The sequence below is a fragment of the Bombyx mandarina genome, chromosome 03 (assembly GCF_030267445.1).
Source record: "Bombyx mandarina strain Sakado chromosome 03, ASM3026744v2".
Classification (NCBI taxonomy): domain Eukaryota; kingdom Metazoa; phylum Arthropoda; class Insecta; order Lepidoptera; family Bombycidae; genus Bombyx; species Bombyx mandarina.
Genome location: NC_143210.1, coordinates 12,198,514 through 12,224,344, shown reverse-complemented (window position 1 = coordinate 12,224,344; position 25,831 = coordinate 12,198,514). Strand labels below are relative to the sequence as shown.

The 25,831-nt window shown below is 37.3% G+C and overlaps 5 protein-coding genes across 16 annotated transcripts in view; 3 read left to right on the top strand and 2 right to left on the bottom strand.

Annotated features, from left to right (window-relative positions):
• Positions 1-11,168, bottom strand: part of Npc1a (Niemann-Pick type C-1a) — a 63,590-nt gene extending 52,422 nt beyond the window's left edge. For 7 of the 11 annotated variants that reach the window (XM_028173511.2, XM_028173515.2, XM_028173512.2 and 4 more), the window contains exons 1-2: positions 10,877-11,165; positions 1,790-1,915 (exon numbers count right to left, since the gene is read on the bottom strand). In XM_028173511.2, the coding sequence (XP_028029312.2) occupies positions 1,790-1,915; positions 10,877-10,948 (198 nt within the window). In that variant the 5' untranslated portion in view covers positions 10,949-11,165. Of the gene's footprint in view, positions 1-1,789; positions 1,916-10,876 lie in introns of all 11 variants that reach the window. The other 4 variants (XM_089737647.1, XM_028173516.2, XM_089737658.1 and 1 more) reach the window with 1 other exon arrangement.
• Positions 1-25,831, top strand: part of LOC149503315 (uncharacterized) — a 238,845-nt gene that overhangs the window by 14,437 nt on the left and 198,577 nt on the right. The window lies entirely within an intron of this gene.
• On the top strand, positions 14,247-16,034 carry LOC114242346 (uncharacterized). Of its 2 annotated transcripts, none has more exons than XM_028173469.2 (2): positions 14,247-14,759; positions 14,859-16,034. In XM_028173469.2, exons 1-2 carry the CDS (start codon positions 14,550-14,552, stop codon positions 15,339-15,341), a joined length of 693 nt encoding a protein of 230 aa, XP_028029270.2. In that variant the 5' UTR covers positions 14,247-14,549; the 3' UTR covers positions 15,342-16,034. The 2 variants fall into 2 exon arrangements, with proteins under 2 accessions (XP_028029270.2, XP_089593882.1); XM_089737756.1 differs by having other exon boundaries at positions 14,253-14,651.
• Positions 17,414-18,528, top strand: LOC114242360 (G patch domain and ankyrin repeat-containing protein 1 homolog). The gene has a single exon (XM_028173485.2). The coding sequence runs from the start codon at positions 17,618-17,620 to the stop codon at positions 18,521-18,523; it is 906 nt and encodes a 301-aa protein (XP_028029286.2). The 5' UTR covers positions 17,414-17,617; the 3' UTR covers positions 18,524-18,528.
• Positions 21,169-22,557, bottom strand: colt (carnitine/acylcarnitine carrier protein colt, mitochondrial). The gene has a single exon (XM_028173486.2). It carries the CDS (start codon positions 22,415-22,417, stop codon positions 21,521-21,523), a length of 897 nt encoding a protein of 298 aa, XP_028029287.1. The 5' UTR covers positions 22,418-22,557; the 3' UTR covers positions 21,169-21,520.

Below are 25,831 nucleotides of genomic sequence, written 5' to 3'. Positions count from 1 at the left end.
GAATGCATGAGTTGATAGCACGACAGAAACATGTAGGCACCCTCTCTACCTACCCGTGGAGGGACTCACAGTAGAAATACGTAGACATACGCATACGTAATACGCTTTAGCACTAGTAAATACGCTATATAAAATTTCTGTTTATTTTATTTATTATTTTTATATTTACTTACATTAATATATTTATAGATTTCATTGAGGCTAAAAACTCACGAAAAAAAAAACACGCTAAAAACACAAGGTTAATATAGACATTTACCGACTATTGTATATACTTAAATCATAGTACGAAAAAAAAAGACCTTTGCATCATTAACTATTGAAAAAACTTACAATGGCACGTACGTGCAGCTAATAAGTACTCAATCGTGAAACTGAACATTCCCAAAAGAGGGAAATACGCTTCGCATAAATTCCTACAAAGCCCAAAAGGGTTGTCGTTTGTATAGGACTTGAGCGACACGTAAATTCAAATTTCAAGCGCCAACTGATTTCACTGAGTTCCATACGATGTAACGTTCGTCGAGGGATGACTGACGAGGGCTTTTCCCCAGGTATTGTCGATACCAATGGGCGACGAAAACCACTAGACGAATAAAATCATTCTTTCAACGGAATCCACACTACGGTTGAGAAATGTCCGAAACACCCGAGACTCAAACAGATAATAACTTTATAATTATTAGTGTCGTTCTGGTCTGGCTAGACATTGGCAACCTGTTTTGCTTTACTTCTGCTTTGTTGTTTGTGCCGTTGTTTTACCAATTTGATCTTGTTACATTAAACGAACCATTCCGTCAGAAAACTGATGGGAGTCATGTTTTTATATAGTTTGAGTATACCAACACTCATTAGTAAGTAGCCTAATATTGACATGGGCCGACTTCTACTTACGTGTATATACAAAACGAGTAATTAAAATTAATAAATAGCCGGTCTTTCTTTGCACTCCGTTACTTTATCCAAACTGGTGGTAGGATGTGTTCACAACCAACACATATTTGCAATTAAGCCTTCGATCTTAAGGTGGTTGAAAGTGTTAATTTTGCTTCATCTGCTTACCACCACTAAAATACGTTATAGAAATATATGTAGTGAAACAATTACAGATTTTTTTATCTTTCAACAAAAAAATAATTAAAAAAATGCATAATAATATCGCATTGTGACCTTATACGAGATTAATTGGATTGATGGTTATTATTACGATAGTATGTAGTATTATTACGATAGCTGGTGATTAATGGTGAACGCCACGGCCTTCAAGATGTTAAGAAAAAAAAAACAATTAAACTTGAACAGGATCTCTAAATCTGCCTAAGTGGATATTTTCTTTATCTTTAATCACAATTAGACGATTAAGACGTAAATAGAGGTGTTTTTTTACTTGTCAAAGAAAATTTAATTAGTCAAATCATCCTTAGAATACTCGTAGTGTATCATAATAATAATATGATTATTTTCTCTACGTATGTTTGTAAATTTACAAGCTTGTGTTTATTTTCTTCAAACATGTGATGGAAACTTGTTTTTTACAAGTTTTTACTTGCTTTTATTACTTTATATGTAGGTATATCATTATTTAGTAGTTACCATAAATAGATTAAAAAATTTGGTGGTTTAAAATAAAGATTATAGATTTCGGTGAAGAAACAAAGTTTGGTGGCAGTCTTATCTGTAGTAATACAATCATAGTACAATTATTTATTAGTATGACCGTTTCTGATTGGATAGAAAGATTTCACAACTCCTTTTCGTAGCATTAAAACGTACATAACTTAGTACTCACCATTGCCTTTTCTTCGATCGGTTTAGCGGGTCCATCATAGAAACAATTCATCATTTTATGTTCTGTGCTGTTGGCACAGACGCCGTACCATATGCAGTGACCATCTTCGGCCAGAGCAGACGGGATCTGGAAGGCAACAAACAGAATACAATTTTTGAGGACGCATTACATTAAAATATTAACTCGCTAAAACGAACATAGCGCACTGTTATAATTGAAACTAGGAACTTCTTTTTTAAAAAACACTTTTAATACTCCCTAGACTAAATTTATAGTATTTATAGGGAAAGTGAGGAAAACTCGGTATACGTCCCACTCCGATGAAAGTCTGACCCGAACTGCTTTAAAAAGTTAGCTAGAAATCATCATCGGGAATAAATGCTGATGTTGATGTTTGGTAAGCATTATTGTATGCTATGTAGGGATATAACAACCCCCCGTTTAAGATGAAACTTATAGGTTTTTGAAAATAAGTTTCAAGTAGATATCCGAATTCTCGGAATTGGAATTTCTTTCATTTCTTGGACTTCATCTAATGCACTATCGGGCTTAGTTTTGTTTAGGAAAGTAGGACATTTACCGAATCTTTTACATAACTTATAAAATACATCGACCAGACCCGGCACCGGCCGCATCCGCTTCCCGTCCAAACCCGACACGCCCAGAGTGCTCTGAGGAATTGTTCGAGATGATACCGGCATCTCGTTTTTACCATCGCACCGCCCGCCACCGGAGTAGAGTTCATCCGTACTACCTGGAGCCACTGCGGTCATCCACAGTGCGTTTCCAGAGGTCTTTTTTGCCACGTACCATCCGGCTATGGAATGAGCTCCCCTCCACGGTGTTTCCCGAGTGCTATGACATGTCTTTCTTCAAACGAGGCTTGTGGAAAGTATTAAGCGGTAGGCAGCGGCTTGGCTCTGCCCCTGACATTGCTGAAGTCCATGGGCGACGGTAACCACTCACCATCAGGTGGGCCGTGTGCTCGTCTGCCTAGAAGGGCAATGAAAAAAAAATAAAAAAAAAGAATTTAATGTAGCTCAATTTCAAATGAAGCGCTTTGTAATATTACGTTCTCCTATAGACACAACGAACCGAGTTTCTCGCCGGATCTTCTGAGTGTGTTACGATTCCGATCCGGTGGTAGATTCAGCGAAGCACTGCTATTGCTAGGGCTATTGTTTTTTTTTTGTTTTTTTTTTTATTGCTTAGATGGGTGGACGATCTCACAGCCCACCTGGTGTTAAGTGGTTACTGGAGCCCATAGACATCTACAACGTAAATGCGCCATCCACCTTGAGATATAAGTTCTAAGATCTCAGTATAGTTAGAAGTTAGTCTATTGTTAGGAAGTTCTCCCAGGCTTGATCTCTGTAAGCTCATCTACCTAGTTGGAGTAGCCGCTTAAGCTAACAACGATTAGGTAGAAAAAAAAATACATTGGTCTGAAACGCAGGGCATTTTTAAGGTCAACCTAACTCTACGGACGCTACTGTCGATTATCACAGTGAGATGAATAAATATTTTTTTTACAAACGCCTACTTGATGAATTGCAACTTAAAAATGCCAGATATAGTTTAGTTTTGAAATTAAGCTAAATCTTGTACTAACAAACATAGAAGATCCAAAAATTGGAACATTATCATCAACACAAATTCAAGAAACCACATATTTAAGAATCGTTATTGTTATTACTTGCGCCCAATCAATCCGTTCGGTTCTCTCTGTTGACATAATTCGTGCCAAACTTGAACATACAGCATAGTGACTTCCGCCAAATGACTCGGATTTAATTTCCATTTAAAATATATCTATATATTAATACGTGAAGCAAGAACTTTGTATCCCTTTTTACGAAAATTGCGCGGGCGGAGGAGTATGAAATTTCGAACACTTATAGAGAGTATAGAGAAGGAGTGCAAAATGCTAGTTTTTTTTAAATAATGCATAAAAAATACATTAAACCAATATAGAAAACATTACACACACTAACATGTATTTGACACACACACTCACGCATTCATACTATTTTGTTTATTGTTAAAGACTGCGGTCAAGTTGAGACTAGATTAATATTGATTTCTTTAATATCATTTGTCTATAGTGTAGCCTTAGCGAAACCTGTGATTATAGAAGTGTAATATAGTCTTTGACAATAAAACCAAAATAATGTTCAAACTTTTGATTTAAATTAATAATTATAGTCGAAATTTGACTACCGGGCGACCACTAGTTTAATGGAAAAGCTATGAAACCGTCAGAAATGTGGTAGGGCTTAACTGGGCTTATTGTAAGTCCGCACCATATTGTACCGATATGCTGACTATCTCTGGAGCGATGCAGTCATGCAATCCGGCACGGAGTGTTGCATAGAAGTTACGCAATACAATTGAAACTTCGTCCTCATGCCTCAAGGCCTCAAGGCCTTCGTGTCATGTCTATGGGCTCTGGATAATTAACGGAATCTTTGAACGGAACCATTCTTAACGGAATTATTTTCACCGACTTTTAAGAGGTATTTGATCTAGACTTGAACTAACGACTACAAATAGACAATACAATATTTTTTATAACTTCGCTTTAATATTCAAGCCAGTATCAACGGGATAAAAAAAAACATGAAAATATTTGTTAGTTCGATTTGCTTTTTAAGTCTTTTTTTTCTTTTTTTTTTGTTGCTCTAGTCGGCGGACGAGCATACGGCCCCCCTGACGGTGAGTGGTTACCGTCGCCCATGAACGTCAGCAATGGCTGGGGCGTGGCCGAGCTATAAAACTTTTTCAACTACATTTATTCATCTTGCGGTCAAAATGCTTTTAAATCAGATAGTCCAATTCTTCTATCTCCTAGTAGTATCTCCAAGTTTAATTAAATGGGTTTCGGTGGCACGAGATTAGTGCAGGAGTAACATAAATCCTACAGCCACTTGCTACGAGGAATAGATAGAATAGATAGAGAATAGAATAGAATAAAATATTACAAAAATTTACAGAAAAAAAAACCAACGAATGAATGCATGTCGAATCTTAAAATTTTTTGTACCACTGTTGAAGCATTATAATAATTTTATCATTTTATTACAGATAGGTCATTTCAGTTGAATTATTCTATGTTGTTTAAATATGTAACAAAATTGTTTAGGCATACTTTGACCCGTTTTAATGTAGGCTTCTGACGCAAACAATATAACGGCAAATTTAGACAGTAAAAAACAGGACCAAACAAAAAACAAAAGATCTACATATTATGTATTGCACCCAAAATAAATGTATAATATCAAGGATGAGCAAGACGCGGCCCACCAGGCATTTCTAAAATTGAATTTATTTTATCGAATTTCTCCCACCAATTCGTTTTTGTTATTTTCTTGTTTTTATTTTGCATAAAAATTTGTATAGTAAGTATATGAAATCCTTACAATTTTTTTTGTTTTATATTTTTTATTCAATATTTATCTAATATATAAAATTCTCGTGTCACAGTTTTCGTTGCCATACTCCTCCGAAACGGCTTGACCGATTTTGATGAAATTTTTTGTGCTTATCCGGTATCTATGAGAATCGGCCAACATCTATTTTTCATCCCCCTAAATGTTAAGGGTAGTCCAACCCTAAATTTTTATTTTTATTTTTTAGACAAAATAAAAATATAAAAAGAAAAGAAAAAATAAAAAATCTGATGTTACTCTCAATTTTTCATCCCTCTATGATCAACCCCTATTTTTTGTTAATTATAAACATTAATTTTTTTGGCAAGTTTTTTATTTAGTTTTATCATGACTTAAAATAAAAAAAATCATATTACTCTCAATTTTAACTCTTATACGATCAACCCCTATTTTTCCATCCGCAATAAGGTTGCAAGATGGCAATCAAATATTATAATTGTAGTACGATAAATTCTTATTCAGAGTTTATACTTTCAAGTTCCTTTAATTATGATTTTTTTTAAATTGAATTTGATCTCCCGCGCTCGCCGGTCGACTACTGATCAACTATCAATCAATCAGCTATCCCCACCAGGTGTCACCACTGATCCAGCAAACATCACGTAGTAGGGATGGGGACGAAGCCGGTCTCCTGTCTTACTTACTCACTATACATCATAGATTATACACTTAATATATTTGAGAGCTATACAATACTATACATTTTTCAGCCATGTTTTGTTGGTTTTATTTGTGTATCAATAGTATGTTCAGTAGGTCTGAGAATCGGCTACTATCTATTTTTCATACCCCTAAGTGAAAAGGGTTGTCCACCCCAAACATTTATTTTTTATTTTAATTTTTTGGATATATTTTTTTGTTTATAATGAGGTATTATGTGGTTAAATGAGGTTTTTTATTTCTACAGTAGAATTTCCCTAGAAATCTTATTTAAGGCAACACAACGTTTGCCGGGTCAGCTAGTTATATATAAAGTTTCGTAAATCATATATTAATATAAGTGCGGCCCGCCAAAAAATATTAAAATTAAAATTGGCCCATAGATTAAAAAGGTTGCTCGCCCTTATAAAATATCGTATTTATTTCATTTAAAATATAATAATTTTAATTATGAAATACAAATCTCGTTCAGTGTATCATGTGTAGCATGACCCTTCGAATAGGTAGGAGAAAAGAAAATGCAGTTTGAATTACGAAATAGTTTTTACGAATTATGAAATTTACGAAAGACATTTTTTAAACATTGCAGGATAAAAGGTCAATACTAATTCTTCTACGAATGCCTCATTTTTAGGGATCATTTAAATGTTGTCTGTATTGTTTTTCAATTCTACCGTCATTTCTAGAGTTTATGTTTTTAAAAAATTATACAACATCCGGATCCTAGTATTGTTTGCCCTTAATTTAAAAAGAAGGGATAGAGTTCAACAACACAGGTAAGATACCGTGAAGATTGGAACTGAATTTTCATAAACGAAATAGTAACAACACCTGAAAACACGGAGCAGTGACCCGTGAATGTTATATCGATATACCGAAACGCCTCCAGGTCAACACTCTGCGGGGCAAGTGCTTCGCGCGCCTTTTTCAAGGCGTAGTCTCCTGTGAGAAATTGGGGGAGGTGAAGGACCTCGGTCCTTCTCTTCTCCCCTTCTTCCTCTCAGGAGGCGCCGGAGTCCGACATAACCCGGTCCGTTACCCCCCTCGACCGGGTATCCGTAAATGGATTCCCCAGCGTTAAAAAAAAAAAAAAAAAAACTCTCAACGTTGTCGTCGTCAGCACTATGGAAAACATAATTATGTACTTCAACAATGTTTTACTTAAACCTCTTTCCTCAAAGAAATGCAAAACAATTACAACAGCCATTCTAATAAAATATTCAAACATTTTTTCTAACATTCAAACAGTTTTGCTTCGAATTAATAAGAATTGAACTATCCGTAATTCGTGAAGTGTTATTATTACATCTCTCGGCTTGATTTATAATATACGACAACGAATTTGAGAAATTTAAAAACTTCAGACGTAGGTAGGTAGCTATTTATAAAATATTATTGTTTTAGGAAACACTTCGATTTTGAATGCGTCAATGTGTAGCGTTTGTAAATTATTGTTAGCATTGATTGCAGTGAGTGAGTCACAATACAAAAACGCTGGTCATTTGTTTACTATATCCTACACATTCTGTTGAATTTGCTCCCTACAAGAACCGTTTTTTCCTTTGACATTATTCATCTTACAGTATTTCTATAAAATGAATTAAATCACGGTCTTTTAACATTTCCTGTTCGTCAATGACTAACACATTCGTAAATCATCTGAGAATAACGTGGAAATACTATTATAAAGTTAAACAGCAGTTAAGACACTACTTATTTATAGAACTAATTAGCTACATTCTAGTTTTTCATTAGCAGCCATTGTAAATTACTTACTTTAAATAAGTAGGTAGTTTACAAAGGCTGCCATATTGGAATTTATGTTCACATATTTTCAATGCCATTTTAAACACCACACCACATTTTTCTTAGTTTTTGAACTGTGTGTCTCTGAAAACCGCTATATCCTTCACCTGGCTTGAAGAACAGGACCAAATTTTTTACAAATGATTTTTTATTTTACTATATAACTGGAGTACTCTTATCAAGCGATTCGATTATGGTCGTGTTCAACTCTCGTAAGCAATTTGTTATTTTTTAACCCTTAGAGCGCGAAGCGTCGATAGATCGATCCTCTATTAATGCGTATAACGTGCGGAGAGTCGGAATACCGACTATTGCGTAGTTTGGTTATAGCTATCGACGTGTACGGGACATATCTTAGCGCGCTCATGTATGACGTTTTTGAGTTAAAAGTTTTTTATAAGGTACTTATTTAGCACAGCATTCTTGCAGCAATTTTTGCAAAATATGCGAAAGTAAACTCCGCACTAAAACTGTTAAGGTAAGAATCGAAAATCAAAATATACTAGTGCAAGAGCGTACTATAAGGCCGCACGGTTTGGGCCCATCATTCTAGTTCCTAGGGCCTAGTTCCGTCGCGAAGGAAAAGTGAAATAGCCAATATGCAATGCAAAATGCAATAAAATAAAATAAAAAGTTGCGTTTTATGTGCAAATTTTAGTATCCTGTTCTATATGTGTTGTAATCCATATTTACACTCGTTCACATACATTCACACTCACATAGGTTCACGTTCACATAGGTTCACGTTCACATATTACATTAACCATAAATGTAATATTTTCAAAGGTTTTTTAAAAGTCAACAACATCATCATATTTGTATCTTCATAAACCACCTAATAAATATTATATACCTTAAGGTGGAGCTTTCTATATATTTTTTAAGTAATTTAGATTTAATTACATATATATCGTTATCCAATATTATTTATTTATTAAATGACATCTCAAACTATAAATAAACCCTTCATTTAATTTTTTCTTTGGTACAGCCTTGTTTACAATAGGAGGAAACTGGTTAATATACCATCACATGATATCACTGATGACACACTAGGATATGAACCTTCAAATTCTTTCCAATGCATCTGGAATACCAAATGTTTTTATAGTGTATTAAGAAATAATATACACATGAGTTAGCCAAGCCTAATGGAAGGCCTATGTTCAGCAGGGGACTGTGTGTGTGCTGGTAAAATAGAAAAAAATCTTCAAATATATTTAAGGCTTATATCAAATTTAAAGTTCCGGGTGGCAGTGTGTGGTGACACAGAGTAATGTTCCTTCTAGTGAAGTAAAATCTTGCCTATGCTTCTATTGCCCTTCCTGTTCAAATAGTTCAAAGACTACAGCTTCAAATAGTATCTCAGCCAATCCATTAAACAACAACAGCAATAAACAGTGCTATCTATTATGTCCAATGTAGGTTGATGAGACTGATCATTAGGTATTCAAATGCAAAAAAGTGGCCCCTCTAGAGGAATTCGAAGTGCTCGTAAAATCCTATCTACCATTATGCTCATAGTTTACATGAAAATAAATAAAACAGTATCAATATTATGCACCAGTTCTGTCTTCCATTTACTTAATAAATATCAACCATAGGTTTTATTGGACAATGAATGCAACAAATAGTCACAGAGCACAATTGCTCTATTGCTAGGTTATTGATTTAAATTAGTCTTAATTGTCGTATTTATGGCTTATAATGGTTATGAATCAGGAATCAAGTAGCTCATTCAACTATCAGAATCATAGCAACATGGCAACAAAGACTAGCTTTTGTTGCTAGTTTTTGTTGAAGGGCCCACAACCAAAAGCATGATCAAATAAATATGACAGTGACAGTAGGCAGATAGGTAAATATGCTGGTAGGCAGTGGCTTGGCTCTGCCCCTCGCATTACTGAAGTCCACGGGCGACAGTAACCACTCACCATCAGGTGGGCCATATGCTCGTATGCCTACAAGGGCAATAAAAAAGAAATAAAAAGAATACCACTACTTAACTACCTGGAGACGTGGTGTAGAAATTTTTTATTGCATTGTCAATGTTTTCAAGATAATATGTTACTGCTATCAACTAACATGTTGGGTTTTATATTTCTGGCCTAATGTTTAATTTTACTTCAGTGAAAATATTTCATTCATATTTTGGATTCTCAGTAACCTAAAGTAAGTCTTGACTTCTCTAATACTTGCACTACATGAACTTGACACAGCTGTCACTCAAATACAAAAAATCAAGAAGAACCTTACTCAATTTTAGATAAATTTAACAATTTTGCAAAACCCTCTTTTTTTTAAATTAAACTAATCAATGAAACAATCCTTACTGGAGGATCAATCAATCACAGATAGTACAAAATTGTGACAAATGTGACATGGTTGCTGTTTAGGTAACAGAATGCTATTTATGCTACACATACTTTTTTATAAAAAAAAATATGTAGCATTAATTATTTTCATTTTGTGTTTGTAACACATATAATTTTATTATTTAATTTATTTCAGGGCTTTTTAGTATGTGGTAAAACTGAAAAAGAAAATGGCTATAGTGTTTTTTTTAGCTCAAGGGGGAACAAGTTCATAACACACCTCTGGTTAACTAGAGCTTACAATACACCCTACCAGTAACATTCATATTTTAAATATTGGCTTAATGTTAAAACACATTAGTGTACAAGATTAAAATGATTACAATAGAAACTCGTTTTTTTTTATTATTTCTAACATGGCTCCAAATAACCTACCCCCTTCAAGTAGTTGACGTTACGATCCAGTTAACTCTCACTAGTCACTATTAACAGTGCAATTTTAAAGCTTATTTTAAACTTATTTCAGTGCATAAAACACAATTAAGCACGGCAAATACTTCTGCCATACCAATGAATAGATTAACTTTTATAGTATTACTTTCCTCTAATTGGAAAAATCTTCTATAATTCGATTATGTACGTGAATAGTTGGGATTCTTGGAAGGCATAAATTAAGTAAATTAGCGAATAGAAAACAAATACGAAATATATTTTTATGCAGATTAATAAGTGAACAATGCTATGTAAAATCAAAGATGAAAGTAATTTGCTAAGGGACCATCAAATAAAGTGCTATGTTCTAATTAGTTACAAAAATGTAAATCGTTCAAAATTTAAATTTTAAATGTAATACTTACATGTTCTACTAACACCAATAGAAAAAACAAGGCAGATAGAAATCGTCGCAAAAAACTTCCGCGATCAGCCATCTTTTATCCTTATTTTTCACAATGAAATGATTAGATTCAATTTTATTAGCATATTATAATTAGAGCTTGTCCAAAAAATACGTTTCTCTAACGTGAGTTACGTAGAGTAAAAAATAAAATAACAAAAATCATAAATAAATTATTTGTCCGACATAACGCACTACTATCGCGCACAATTAGCTTCCCGAAAGCTCGAGATTTGGAGAAAAACTGAATCAAAGTGAAGTGAGTTGTATTACATTTATTTTTATGAAGATGTTATGGCCTGGTAAAGAGACCTTTAAGGCAAACCTTTTATTTTCTTCTTCCATTATAATAATATTATAATGTAAAAAAATATTAATTTAAGACTTTAATCAATTGGGGGAAAAATAATGAAATGAGATAAGTTGGTATGAAATATAGTCTCCATAAAGTGGTGGTTATTTATTGTGGCTTTTTCAGTGAGCATTTTGCGAGAATCCGGGAAGTTTCTTTTAACTGATTTGTTTCATTTTACCACATTTGTGCACTTTCAGAGATGCCAAGCAGTTAAGAAACCACTGTTTTTACACATTTAAACCTGAAGAAACACTAAATTAACAAAATGAAACGATATCGCTCTTCACATTCCCACCAAAAACGTCCCGTTAAATTAGATAAAAGCAGTCATAGATTGTTTAGTACTTTATTTTTTCACTTGGAACGACAAACAGATTGTAGCGTATTCAACTAAGTTTTATAATAAAATGCTATGTTGTTTTTTGTTGCTTTAGTTGCGCAGTTAAGCTTAAGTGGTTACTTCAAAATAATAAAAACTAATTGTTACAGTGCCCAGATAAACCTTGTACGCTGGGCTGGAGGCTACTCACGTCCGTTAAGATGGAATGAGGAAATGATGATTAAGCTCACCGCGCCTCTCAACCTAGCTGTAAACGAAGTCATGGGCGAGCTCAGTACCAGAGTTAGTTACTACACAGACCAATTAGCCATAGTCTAATTAATTAAAGTTTTTAAATTAATCAAATAGATTTCATTTCATTCGTTTCATTTTTCATAAAAAAATATGTTTTAAGAAAATATAAGATTTGGCTTAGGCCCGATAGCTTGTAGGCATAAATTCTTTAAAAAAAGCAAAATGTATATACGGTACATATGTACTTATTTAATGTTTTTTGTCAGGAACGCGAGGAGTTAAGTGTGAATTGTTTTATTTAGTGTGTCTTCATTTTTATATGTGTATTAACGTTGGTTTATTAACTGTTAACTATCTATGAAAGTGCACAAATGTGGGGAAATGAAATAAAGCCGCTGGACGTAGTCCACTGAAAAAGTGTCAGTAAATAACCACCATTTTACTGAGACTATATTTCATCATCATCTCATCTCATTTCATTTCATTTCATTTCATTTCATTTCATGCTATGCCAATTAATTAATGATTCAAATTAATAAACTTCATTTCATATAACTTCATATAATTTTTCATAAAAAAATTATAAAAGATAAGGCTGTATGATACTGTTAACATAGATTGTTTTAACAGATAAGGGCTTTTTCTACGAACCATAGATAATACACATATCAAATACCGTAAAATGGGGCGATTAGAGATTGAGAGGCGAATTGGGGAAAAAAACAGGAAACTCTTTCGACGCTCAATATTAGTTTTATATTCGTTGCAAAATCTTCCATTTTTTGTAGTTTAATAGTAGAATGTTGAAAGTTCACATAACAACTCTGAATATGAATGATAATAGCTGCTAACTTATAAAAAATCGCGTTTCAAATTAACTTCCTGTGGTGGTAATTATTTTAGTGCTAGAAACTTTGCTCTCTTTTATTTATTTGATAATAATAGACGACGACTTTGATTTATAAACGTTATTTAGTGTTTGAACCATCATATATATTAAAGGTAAGTCTCGGTTGTTATTGGATTTAATGTATTTGATAAAATAAAAATACATGTAAAAATCTGTTGTTTTTGGGGATATTGGGGACGTCTTAGGTACAAATAACAACGATAAAGGGGACAATTGGGATGAGAATACGAGAAACGGAAACGACCTAAGTATAAATAGGTACAGGTTTGTAGGGTCGCCTATGTAGTTATAACAATATTTTTTAAATTTGTTGGTAAAAATCTGGTTTATTCATGATGTTTTTGTCTAGAACTTTTATACAAAATTATCAATGTGTTATTTTATTATTTGGTAAATATTTATATTATCAGTTACGTATTGTTTTTTTATTTTTAGATATGCCTCGCATGTACATATCAAAGAGTGCAAAGCCTTATAAGAGATATGATCCCTTAATATTAAAAACAGCAATAGAAGCCCATGAAATTGGGAATAAGTCTTTAGTTGAAATAGCTAAGCAATTTATTATAAGTAAGTCGGTTTTGCAAAGACATGTAACAAGAACAATGAAATCTCAAGGTGGCCAAAAATGTCTAAGTAATACATAATAAAATATATTAATATTTGTTCAGAGTGGGGGTATCCACTTGATTAATCCATGGAATAACCGACACACTTAATCTCTTAACCCTGATAAAAATATCAGGCCCTAAGTACATACTTACGAAGAACGAAGAAATTTATGCCGTTTAAAAGAAAGCCCGCTCGTTCAAATTTAGGTGCTCTCCCTTAAACAGAATCCTTTGGGACTACAATAATGTCCACGGTAGCGCGGTCTCCGTCAATGTTCATTCGAAGTTGTCCGATTGCGCTGAATTAATTATATGTGATGAAATAGATGTTTTTTCTAATTGTCTCACAACTTACAGGAAAAATTAGTCGCGGATCACTTCCCAAGTACATACAAATTAATCATAAGTAGTTAAATGTAATCAAGTTTTAGTTATAATTTTATTTTATTTTTTGTTGTCAATGCACTGTCGATTGCATCTATAATTGAGGTGACATTTGTCATGTACTTTTGTCAGTTTTTCAATGTTTTTTATTGACGATCACTTTGTTGGTGCAACTAAATAAATTAATTTATTAAAACTAAGTAGTGCCAACCCTAGCAAAATTCTTTTTATCACTAATTTCGTCCCCATTAACCACAATTTCCGGGTAAATAGGGATTACACTTATTTTTGCTTTTTTTGCTTAAAATAGGAAGGCTAGTTGCATAGTTTTAAATTGGATAACAAAGATACCCCCAAGACTCAATCGTTTTGATCCTGATATAGCATTATGTACATAAACAACTATCATAAAATTGTTCGTAAAGTTGGAATTTGTCCCTAATCACCCTATTTTACCGGTACCCTAATAACTCAATGCCAACTACCAATGACCATAGAGTATACGCTAAATATTTGAGACCAATGACACTAAGATAAAATTATGATTTATGTTGAAACAAACATTCAATAAATTTCGGCATACTTATGTATTATGTATTATCACCTACCAAAATACTCATCGTTATTTGTATGAATTACAATGTAAAAAAATATTTGGAGTAATTACAGTTTCCCGATAATAAAGTATTACTATAATGTTAACAAAAGTAATGAATAACTGAAAAACTAAAAAACACTACTGTACTCACACTATCGTTATAAATTAAAAGTGCATTTAAACATTTTAATGACAATTCAATAATGGATGGGAGACGCAGTCACCGAAGCGTGTATCCTACAGCGAAACAAAAGAAAAAACTTATAGAAATGGTAGCGAAATATCCCGAGCTAGTGTCGTGTAAGGTCAGACAAGGCTTCAGCTATACCGACGCTCACAAGCTTTGGCAAAACATAGCTATTGAATGTAATGCCATACCTGGTGCTAAAAAAACTTGGAGACAGTGGAAAAAAGTATGAACTCACTCAGTCATTCCTGTAGCCACCATAATTGTATCGTTCACATATATTTAACTTTAATGTAACTAAAGTTAACCTTGGCATTTGTTTCAGACCTGGCAAGACATTCGTTCGAAAACGAAAAAACGACATTCTACAGATTTGCCGGCTTCACTCATTGTACTATCGCAAGCTGAAAAAGATGCCCTAGGACTAAAAAATGCAACAACGACCGAGAACTGCATGGAAGAAGAAACTGAATTTGTAACATTACAAGAGAATATAACAGAAAGTGTTAGTAATGATATTGAGTCAACAGCTTCATATAGTGAGGTAGAGTCGTTACCTGAAGAAAAGGTGTTTACAAGATCATCTAAGAACAAAATAAAAAAGCTTAAAAATGCTATCAAAAACAGTGCAAAACATTCAAACAGTTGTTTTTTTAGTTGTGATATGTTTTCTGTTTCTGAAGACAGAAAATTACAGTTAAAAGAGGACTATTTAAATTTTAAAAAGGATTATTTAAGACAAAAATTGAATTTAATGAAGGAGCAAACTGATGCTCTCAAAAATATTGCTAGAGAACTTTCGAAGTAATGTGAATCAAAGTGCATTTTGTAAAAAATAAAACATCAATAATTTTAAGTAAACAACAGGGTTTCTGAGTCTCTCACAACATCTGAAAGTAGTCTGTAATATGTTTTGAATCAAACTTTTTTAAAGAACAATATTGTACACATTGTTTTCGTCATTTGTTCTTTCAAAGCCAGTTCTTCCTTTTTTTAAAGGTACAGTGTATACTACGATTGACACATAAACAAAACCTTTACACTTTGTTTAATCAGTTTTATCAGCTAAACCAAGTAAATAGTACTTTTTGTCTTTATGTAATGTTACTGCAGTAATTATGTAGATTTCTCTCTTTCATCTTCTTACTAAGGTGCTGTAATATCTAGTTGACTCTGGGAAAGATGAATCTGAAGATACTGAGAGAAGAGACCTAAAAGACTAAAAGATACATTAAAAAACAAATGAAGGCATAGGTAAGCAATCCAGACTCGTACGTAAAAGAAATCGACATAATTATTTCAGTGTGCCAAGTAAGACACCGGTGACCTACTTGGACATAATATATTAAAAAGTGTGTTACCCTATTAAAGTCTAATGTGCTTTAAGTTTTAATATCTTTTAATTAAAAAATTGATTACCAATTGGTTCTATATAGTCCATTACAGTGGATCAGCTGATGTTAGAAATTATTTGAGAATGTAACAATGAATTGGTCTCAAACTCTTGTCTTTTACTTCTTCTGAATACTTCACCAATATATGATAAAGATTATTCCTCATAATGGTCGAAAAATTTTTGAGAAACCATCCTTTGCATTTTGAAGGAAAGTTTAAGAAATTATAAATGAAAAATTATAGTTACTCGAGTCATGACAAAAAATGGCATTTTTTTTATACACCCGATGTATTCCTGTCAATAGATACTGGTGTTAGACTTTTATATAATCTACTGTTGTTCAAATTCTGCAGGCACATATAGATTTTTTGAAGGAAAATATATACTTAACACACAAACAACTTCTACAATGGAGGTACTTATAATATGTTTAATAAACATGAAACAAACAAAAAAAAATTTAGATAAATTTGCCATAAAACAGTCATAACCCATGCCATAAAACAGTCACCCTTGAACAACTCTGAGAGGTATGACAGCCAATATTGAGACTTTAACTTGTTCTCAGAGTGAATGACTGCATGTACGTTTGTAATGCCTAAGGGCTCTAGTAATCACTAAGATTAGTAGGGGCTTGGGCTTATCCCGTAATGATTAAAGCGGTATTACAAATTCTGCCTTTGGTCAAAGATGTGGTGATCCAACCGCTTCAATATGAATTATAAACATTCTTTTTCTTTCTGAAAATCTAATTTTGAATAATTACATTGTTTTGAAGTTGTCGTGGCCTAAAGGATAAGACGTCCGGTGTATTCGTATCGAGCGATGCGCCGGCTTTCGAATACCGCTGGCGGGTACCAATTTTTATAATGAAATACGTACTTAACAAATGTTCACGATTGACTTCCACGGTGAAAGAATTACACGTGCGAACTCCGTGTGAGTTCGCACGCGTAGGTACCACCACCCTGCCTATTTCTGCCGTGAAGCAGTAATGCGTTTCGGTTTGAAGGGTGGGGCAGCCGTTGTAACTATACTGAGATCTTAGAACTTATATTTCAAGATGGGTGGCGGCATTTACGTTATAGATGTCTATGGGCTCCGGTAACCACTCAACACCAGGTGGCACCGTGACCTCGTCCATCCCTATATGCAATAAAAAAAATGAAAAACTACATAAGTGTGGAGAAATAAACAAAATCGCTTGTCACGGTTTCTAGGGTTCCTTCCCTTTACCTTTAAACAAATTTTCACTATTTTACTAAGAAGTCTTTTAATTTCTTACCTATCATCGTTGGTGTATCTTATTTCATTTAATCTTAGTTCTGGAAAATCAGTTTTTTTTTTCAAGAGCCCCTTCAGCTTTTGAAACAAATAATTTGACTATATAGGTCATGTTACTTTTGCCTGTTCAGTGGAGGAATCAAGCTGTCAAAGGCATGTGACAGTAACATAAATAATACACTTAATAATTGACATTTGACAGTGACATATAAGATAATGGTGGGTGACGTATAAATTTTAACATTAGATCTTAAAAAATTATAAATATCAACTTATATACTTGACATTGGCGAAATCTAAAAGAAAACGCCATAAACCTAAGAGATAGATAGATAGATAAATATCAATTTCTAATCATTTTTGAAATTGATTTTGTGTTGCCAAAATTTGCGTCAGTAATAAATATGTACACTAATTTTGTCAGACCAACGATTTCGCTAGCTGCAAACCGACATTTCAATTCCAAAGCCTTGAGTGGAGAGGAAGCAAAGAGATTGTATATTGAAGAAATCAAGGGTGCGAAAGACCCCTCACAACTACTACGTGATAAACCACAATCACAACATGTAAATAAAACTAAGACTGTAGAAGAGCCGCGCTTATCGGATAAAGAGCTGTTTCTGACGGTACAAAACAATGATGTAAACACTTTAAAGGCAGTATTAGATAGGTATCCTGATAAGATAAATAAGATTGACAAGTTTGGATGGAGCTTACTCATGATAGCTTGTCAGGCGAATTCTGTTGAAACAGTTCAGGAGTTACTAGCTCGTGGTGCAGATGTAGATGTCCGAGATAAGGCTGGGAACTCTGCTAGAAGCTTAATCATAAAAAACAAAAACTTTTTACTAGCTAGCAAATTTTTTACACATAGAAAAAGTATTGAAATAAAAAATGTAACTGTAGATGACAGTAAAATGAGAACTAAAGATAAAGAAAAATATTTTTGTGAGACTTGCAGAAATGAATTCCAAGATAAACAAGAACATATGTCTTCCACAATCCATAACATAATGTCGAGCAAACACAGAAAGTTACCTGTGAATTATGTGATACCATCTTCTAACAAGGGCTATCAAATCATGTTAAAAGTTGGTTGGGACAAGGAATCTGGCTTGGGCCCTGATGGTTCTGGTAAAAAATATCCAATTAAAACTGTGCAAAAGAAAGATCGAAAAGGTCTTGGACTAGGTAAAATAAAATTGAAGGATAAAGATGAATGTATAAAGGATACTGATAACAGAATGACTAAGAAAAGAAAACGCATTGAGAAACAATTTGAAATAAATTTTAGAAGAGAATTTTACTGATAAAATGCTTTTGTTGTTTTATTTATATTCATTTTCTGTGCCCTAATCTTCATTGCACTAACTGAGGCTCCTAGGCTTCAGTTATATTAGGCATACTTGCAATCGATAATTTAGATAATATCATTCTACACATACTCAAAAATTTAATTTATAAATATCTTCACTCTGATTTTTAAGGAACTAGTACAAAATAGTATGTGAATATAATAAATCTAAATTGCTAGATGGATTAATTAAGAATGAATATCCTCAAACGGAACCCTACTCAGGTAGCCATACATTCTTCCATTTATTATAGACAAAAGAAAATCTTTTGGCATTGGAGGAATCATCCACTACTTTTCTTGTACAGTGTAATTAAATACAACACAGGTATCTAAAAATTGATTGTTAAACTGTTCTTATTTTGATGAGAAGTGAGTGGGTAAGCAGGTGGAAGAGAACTTATTATCAGCATCCTAGCTCTTCCAAGAAGGTGGCTACCATGCTTGAGTGTCTCTCGGAACAAAATCTATAACAAAGGTGTGAATCCTAGTTTATAGCAACATATTCTAATGTATATTTCTTACTGATTGCAGATATCTATTCGTTTATAGATAAAATGTACAATGTCCTCTGGACCTAACTCTGCTTTTTTTTTTTTTTTTTTTTCCGGGCCGAGGGCCGAACCTCCTACGAGGTCCCCGCGCCTAGGGGGCGCGCGGGGTATGTGAGACTCTACGATCTGCAGGTGTTGAGAGCAGACCGCGGGCCCAAGGAATTTAGGGCCCACCCACTAAACGACTCCCCTGCACTCTTACACCCGGCGTCCGATCTCCGTCCGGGGTCAAAACCCGGTCAGAGTAGGGGGGTTCCCGCGGTCAACACTACAACCAGACACGCGGCGCCACCCCGAGGACGCCCGACCGACGGGTCGTCGAGGCGATAGTCGACGACCAACGACGTCAGTCTCCGCGGTACGGCGGCCCTTCAGGCCGCCCGGGCGATGCCGCTGGTGTTCCGGGATACCCCGCTGGGCCAGAACCAGCCTGCCGGGTCGGAACGCGATACACCGCCGACCGGGTTGCTCTTCCACAGTATGTTCGGCGACGGCAGCGACGACGAAAATGCGGACCGCATCGCAGTCCGCAGCCGCCGACGCGTCGTCCCGTCCTCCTGGTGCCAGCGCGCTAGAGTGACGGTAGCGTGCGGCGCAGTCTCAGCCCCCTTAGGTCGCCCCGTGACCATCACCGGGAGGAGACTGCCTCCTCATAGGGGCCGGAGCTGGACAAACGCCCTCCTCCGACCCCCGGCTCGACGGCGGCGGCACGGCGCCGAGAGGGAGGAAGAGTTCTCCCTCTCCCGTTCCGCCGCCTCCTTCTGCGAGATGGTGGACTCGCAGAAGTCGAGCATCGCCTGCCAGGACTCATCGTTGCCGAGCATCGCAGCCACGACGGTCGGAAGCGACAAGTCCGGTCCTATTTTTGCAACGAGGACGCGGCGCTGCTCCGCGAAAGCGGGGCAGCACGCGAGCGTGTGCTCCGCCGTGTCCTCGTTGCAGCCACTGCAATGGTGGCACTTCGGCGTCGGCTCCCTCCGGGCGACGAGGTGCAGGTAGCGACCGAAACAGCCGTGTCCCGTGAGCACCTGCGTCGCTCGGAAGGTGAGACGTCCGCGGTCGCGATTCACCCAGTCCGAGAGGACCGGGCGGATCGCCTCGACGGTCCGTCGCCCGTAGGCGGGGTCCGCCAGGCGGCGAGACCACGCCTCGAGCACGGCACGCCGAGATTGAAGCTTCCGCGCTCGAACTTCCGCCGCGCCGGGACGCGGCTCCCCCCTGGAGCGGAGATCACATCGCCACGCGTAATCCGCAGCAAGCGCCTCCGCTTCCAGGTCCCAGGGAGGCGTCCCGGGGACCTAACTCTGCTGTCTCAACTCTTACAAGCCAAAGCTGCATTACCTCTTGACCCACTACTATTGTAGTTTTACTTAGTAATATTGTTTCAAATAAATACCTTCACAAGTGCTAGGGGCCATTCGTGGATGATGCCCGAGATTTGGATATTGCAATACCGTGCCTCAAGATTGCTTTGTTGTGTGCATCTGATGCTGAATGACATCTGATTTTATATTTTTGGGGATTACAACAAAGGGAAGATCTTCCACCAGAGGATATTGCTCAGTAAAACAAAAATCCAATGTTGTTGTTTGGAAATTTAATATATATGCAAGCTTATGTTGAAAATGTAAGAAATTCAGGTACCATCAATTATCTTGTCTTGTATGATTGATAATGCCATAGCATCGTTTTGGCAGTTTTTGTGTAGTGATTGAATACAGTCATTTTAGTTCAAGTATATAATGACAGCATTTGCCACAGGTCTAGATCCGCCCACTGAGTTTCTCGCCGGATCTTCTCAGTGGGTAGCGTTTCCGATCCGGTTGTAGATTCTGCGAAGCACTGCTCTTGCTAGGGTCAGTGTTGGCAACTATCCGGTTGAGCCACGTGAGCTCACCTACAAACGTTAGGGCGAAGCTGAAATAGCCTCTCAAGGCTATCAGCATAGGAAGGAAAAAAAAAAACAGGTCTAGATAATATAGTTCTGATGCATTTTTTTTATTGTTAAAAGTTATTGGAAATTAAGCTATTTAAGAAAAAAGATAAAAAAAAATATAGTCATTTATTCATGATCAAAGGCACAAAACAATAATTAAATAGTACCATTGATTGTCCACTTATAATAAAAATTCATTTGATGACATTGTTGTATTGCATATTAACTAGTCAAAGAGAATTGTGATATTTAAATAGTTTAATGTTCATTTCTTTTAATTTATACAAAATGTAAAAATGAGTATGTAAATATATATAGTATAGAATCTGTTTATGTTTATCTGCTGCAATGCATTACAGCAGTTTGAACAATAATGTTTGTGATATCATTGTCTTATTCTACTACAACCTTACACCTACTACTTTACATTTCTCTATAATATTTAGCTAATTAGCTATGTTTATCAAAGGTTTGGTGCAACCCAATCCAAGAACTTCACAGCCATCTCAAAACCAACAAAACAAGCAGCATTTGCTGGGAAAGCTCTGATCATCACAGGCGTTACTCCTTTATACAGTGCAGTGGGCCCTTCCTTCTCCATAAGCTGTTTGAAGACATCTCTCATTCCATTTGGGTATGTACCTTCAGGTGCAGTTTGCAGTCTACTCTTCAATACATCGGCTGGCATGCCTACCAGCCAGTTAGCTATACCTGCACAGCCTCCAGCCACGGTAGTAACTAATAACTTAAGCTTAGCACTAGCATCTTCAGGCATTAGTCTTTCTTTGAGCCACTCGTACGTCATGAAATACATTCCACTGGCTGGTGCATCTCGCAGTACGGTAGCAACACTTCCCTTGTATATGCTACGCATACCTCCTTCTGCGTATAGCTGCCTGGCACAATCAACCATACCATTATATTTTTGAGGAACGTTACCACCCTGTTGTATTTGTAATAAACATTTGATACGTTCTCCGGGCGCCATTATGGACGTCGTAAATATACCAGAGAATGCTCCGGCGGCGAAAAGTTCTGCTTTCGTTAGGACCTGTTCTTCATCATTCTTTATGAGTTTCTTACCGAGACCGAAACCGAAGAAGCTGATGGCAAATATTGGCGCAACTCCAGTTAGAGGCGCAGACATGCCCTTGTAGAGTCCGCGGAAGCCTTCCTTTTGAACGGTTTTCTTGAAACAATCCCAAGTGCCAGCGTACAGCGCGACCTCGCCCGGTTTTGGAAGGGGCATAGTCTGCAATCGAACTTTAATCGTGTCCATTGGATGGCCCGAAAGAACGGTACAAACACCTCCAAAACCACCACACAGAAAATATTTAATTGGGCTGCTCTTTTCAGACATTTTCGTTCGCTTTATTCGTTCGAATAGATAAATTAATTTAAGGGAAAGTAAGTTCTAAAAACTTAATAACAACAAATTCTTCAGTGGTTAGTGAACTTTAGGGGACAGCTGTCTTTAGTTTGAGAACTGACAGTTGTAGTGTTGCCATAAGCTGCAAAGAAATCACTAAACTTTCATAGGTTTCCTACTTCATAGTTCAATTACCGTAGATATATATTTCTTGTCGTTTTAGTAGTCTGGAAAGAAATATTTCGTATACAATTAATTAAAGTAGTTATATTATTTTTAGACATCAAAAACACTTAAAATAAAACACAATAGTACTGCAGATATTATTTCTTCTTTCCAAAAAATTTATAATTTTCTTTATTCAATTTTCGTGCATTTAGTTCTTTAAAAAATATCATTAGAGGGTGTTTTTTTTTTTGATAAAGTGTGTTTTTTAGATATTATATTTAAATATGAATTACATATTGGTATTATATTATATTATTTATTTTCTTTCAATAAAAAAAAAGTTTATGTTTAAGTTGATTATCGATAAAGTTGATTATTGACGAACGCTTATTACACGAATAAAACAACAGTTTCTGAAAATAAATCGTAGCTAGACCGATTTATCGCCGCCGAAATCCTCTGTATACTAAATTTTATGAAAATCGTTGAAGCGATTATACATGTCGGCGCGTGGCTTAAATCACAAAGCGCATCCGCACCCTTTGTCGGTGAGCGCCGCTAGCACACTTGCAACGGTCAACGGCATGGCAGGCCGCTTGGATCACAGAGCGCGTCGGCACCCTTTGATGACTCGGGTCACCCGCACATATTTTGCAACGATCAACGGCAGGCAGCTTGGATCACAGAGCGCACCGGCACCCTTTTACGGCTCCGGTCACCGGTACACTTGCAACGTTCGTGGCGGTCGGCTTGGATCACACATTGAGCGGCACCCTTTGATGGTGCGGGTCGCCGGCACACTTCAACGTTCGCGGCGGGTGGCTTGGATCACACACCGCAGCGGCACCCTTTGATGGCGCGAGTTGCCGGCACACTTGCTAACTATAAAAAGAGCTGCTGTACAATCCTTAGCTCAAAAGAGAGCGAGTCGCCGTATCAGACAGAACGCTCCTGCGTAATATACGCTCTGAGTTAACATTTCTGGTTTTATTGACTTACGAAGACCACCCGCTTACCATGTCGCTACTCGAAAGTGGAAATACTCCAACATATATATATTTATTTATTTATGTACACATAAAAAAGAATACATAGTATAGCGTAATAGGAAAATTATGTACAAAAGCACTGTTTATTTCATTAAGAAATCCAGCAGACCTGCGAGAGGATTATGAGAATAATAATTAAAAGTGATGAAAATATATATGTATGTTGGAGTATTTCCACTTTCGGGTAGAGACATGGTAAGCTGGTATCATCTCGAACTCGACTGTGGACGACGGGGGTGCCACACCACCGAACATCCTCCGGTGTGATAGTTCCCTGCCGGAGATCTGCTTTACACAGTGTGCAGTCAGGCGGGAACTCCGACTCCTGGACGTCCATAAGTCGAGCGGGCCAGACGGCATCCCTGCAGTGGTTCTGAAAACGTGCGCCCCTGAGCTGACGCCTGCGCTAACGCGTTTGTATCGCCTCTCTTATTGCACTAACAGGGTTCCGTCTTCATGGAAGACTGCCCACGTCCACCCTATCCCCAAGAAGGGTGACCGGTCGGACCCATCGAGCTATAGGCCTATCGCGATAACTTCCTTGCTTTCCAAGGTGATGGAGCGAATAATTAATATACAACTCCTGAAGTATCTGGAGGATCGCCAGCTGATCAGTGACCGACAGTACGGTTTCCGTCACGGTCGCTCAGCTGGCGATCTTCTTGTATACCTTACTCACAGGTGGGCTGAAGCCTTGGAGAGCAAGGGCGAGGCTCTTGCTGTGAGCCTTGATATCGCGAAGGCCTTCGACAAGGTCTGGCATAGGGCACTTCTATCGAAGTTACCATCTTACGGAATCCCCGAGGGTCTCTGCAAGTGGATCGCTAGCTTTTTGGATGGGCGGAGCATCACGGTCGTTGTAGACGGTGACTGTTCTGATACCATGACCATTAACGCTGGCGTTCCACAAGGCTCGGTGCTCTCCCCCACGCTTTTCATCCTGTATATCAATGACATGCTGTCTATTGATGGCATGCATTGCTATGCGGATGACAGCACGGGGGATGCGCGATATATCGGCCATCAGAGTCTCTCTCGGAGCGTGGTGCAAGAGAGACGATCAAAACTTGTGTCTGAAGTGGAGAACTCTCTGGGGCGAGTCTCCGAACCCGATAAAGACACAAGTTTGCGCGTTCACTGCGAAGAAGTACCCCTTTGTCATGGCGCCGCAATTCCAAGGAGTATCCCTGCAACCTTCCGAGAGTATCGGGATACTTGGGGTCGACATTTCGAGCGATGTCCAGTTTCGGAGTCATTTGGAAGGCAAAGCCAAGTTGGCGTCCAAAATGCTGGGAGTCCTCAACAGAGCGAAGCGGTACTTCACGCCTGGACAAAGACTTTTGCTTTATAAAGCACAAGTCCGGCCTCGCATGGAGTACTGCTCCCATCTCTGGGCTGGGGCTCCCAAATACCAGCTTCTTCCATTTGACTCCATACAGAGGAGGGCCGCTCGGATTGTCGATAATCCCATTCTCTCGGATCGTTTGGAGCCTCTGGGTCTGCGGAGGGACTTCGGTTCCCTCTGTATTTTGTACCGTATGTTCCATGGGGAGTGCTCTGAGGAATTGTTCGAGATGATACCAGCATCTCGTTTTTACCATCGCACCGCCCGCCACCGGAGTAGAGTTCATCCATACTACCTGGAGCCACTGCGATCATCCACAGTGCGTTTCCAGAGATCTTTTTTGCCACGTACCATCCGGCTATGGAATGAGCTCCCCTCCACGGTGTTTCCCGAGCGCTATGACATGTCCTTCTTCAAACGAGGCTTGTGGAGAGTATTAAGCGGTAGGCAGCGGCTTGGCTCTGCCCCTGGCATTGCTGAAGTCCATGGGCGACGGTAACCACTCACCATCAGGTGGGCCGTATGCCGTCTGCCTACAAAGGCAATAAAAAAAAAAAAAAAAAAAAAGCGGGTGGTCTTCGTATGTCAATAAAACCAGAAATGTTAACTCAGAGCGTATATTACGCAGGAGCATTCTGTCTGATACGGCGACTCGCTCTCTTCTGAGCTAAGGATTGTACAGCAGCTCTTTTTATAGTTAGCAAGTGTGCCGGCAACTCGCGCCATCAAAGGGTGCCGCTGCGGTGTGTGATCCAAGCCACCCGCCGCGAACGTTGAAGTGTACCGGCGACCCGCACCATCAAAGGGTGCCGCTCAATGTGTGATCCAAGCCGACTGCCACGA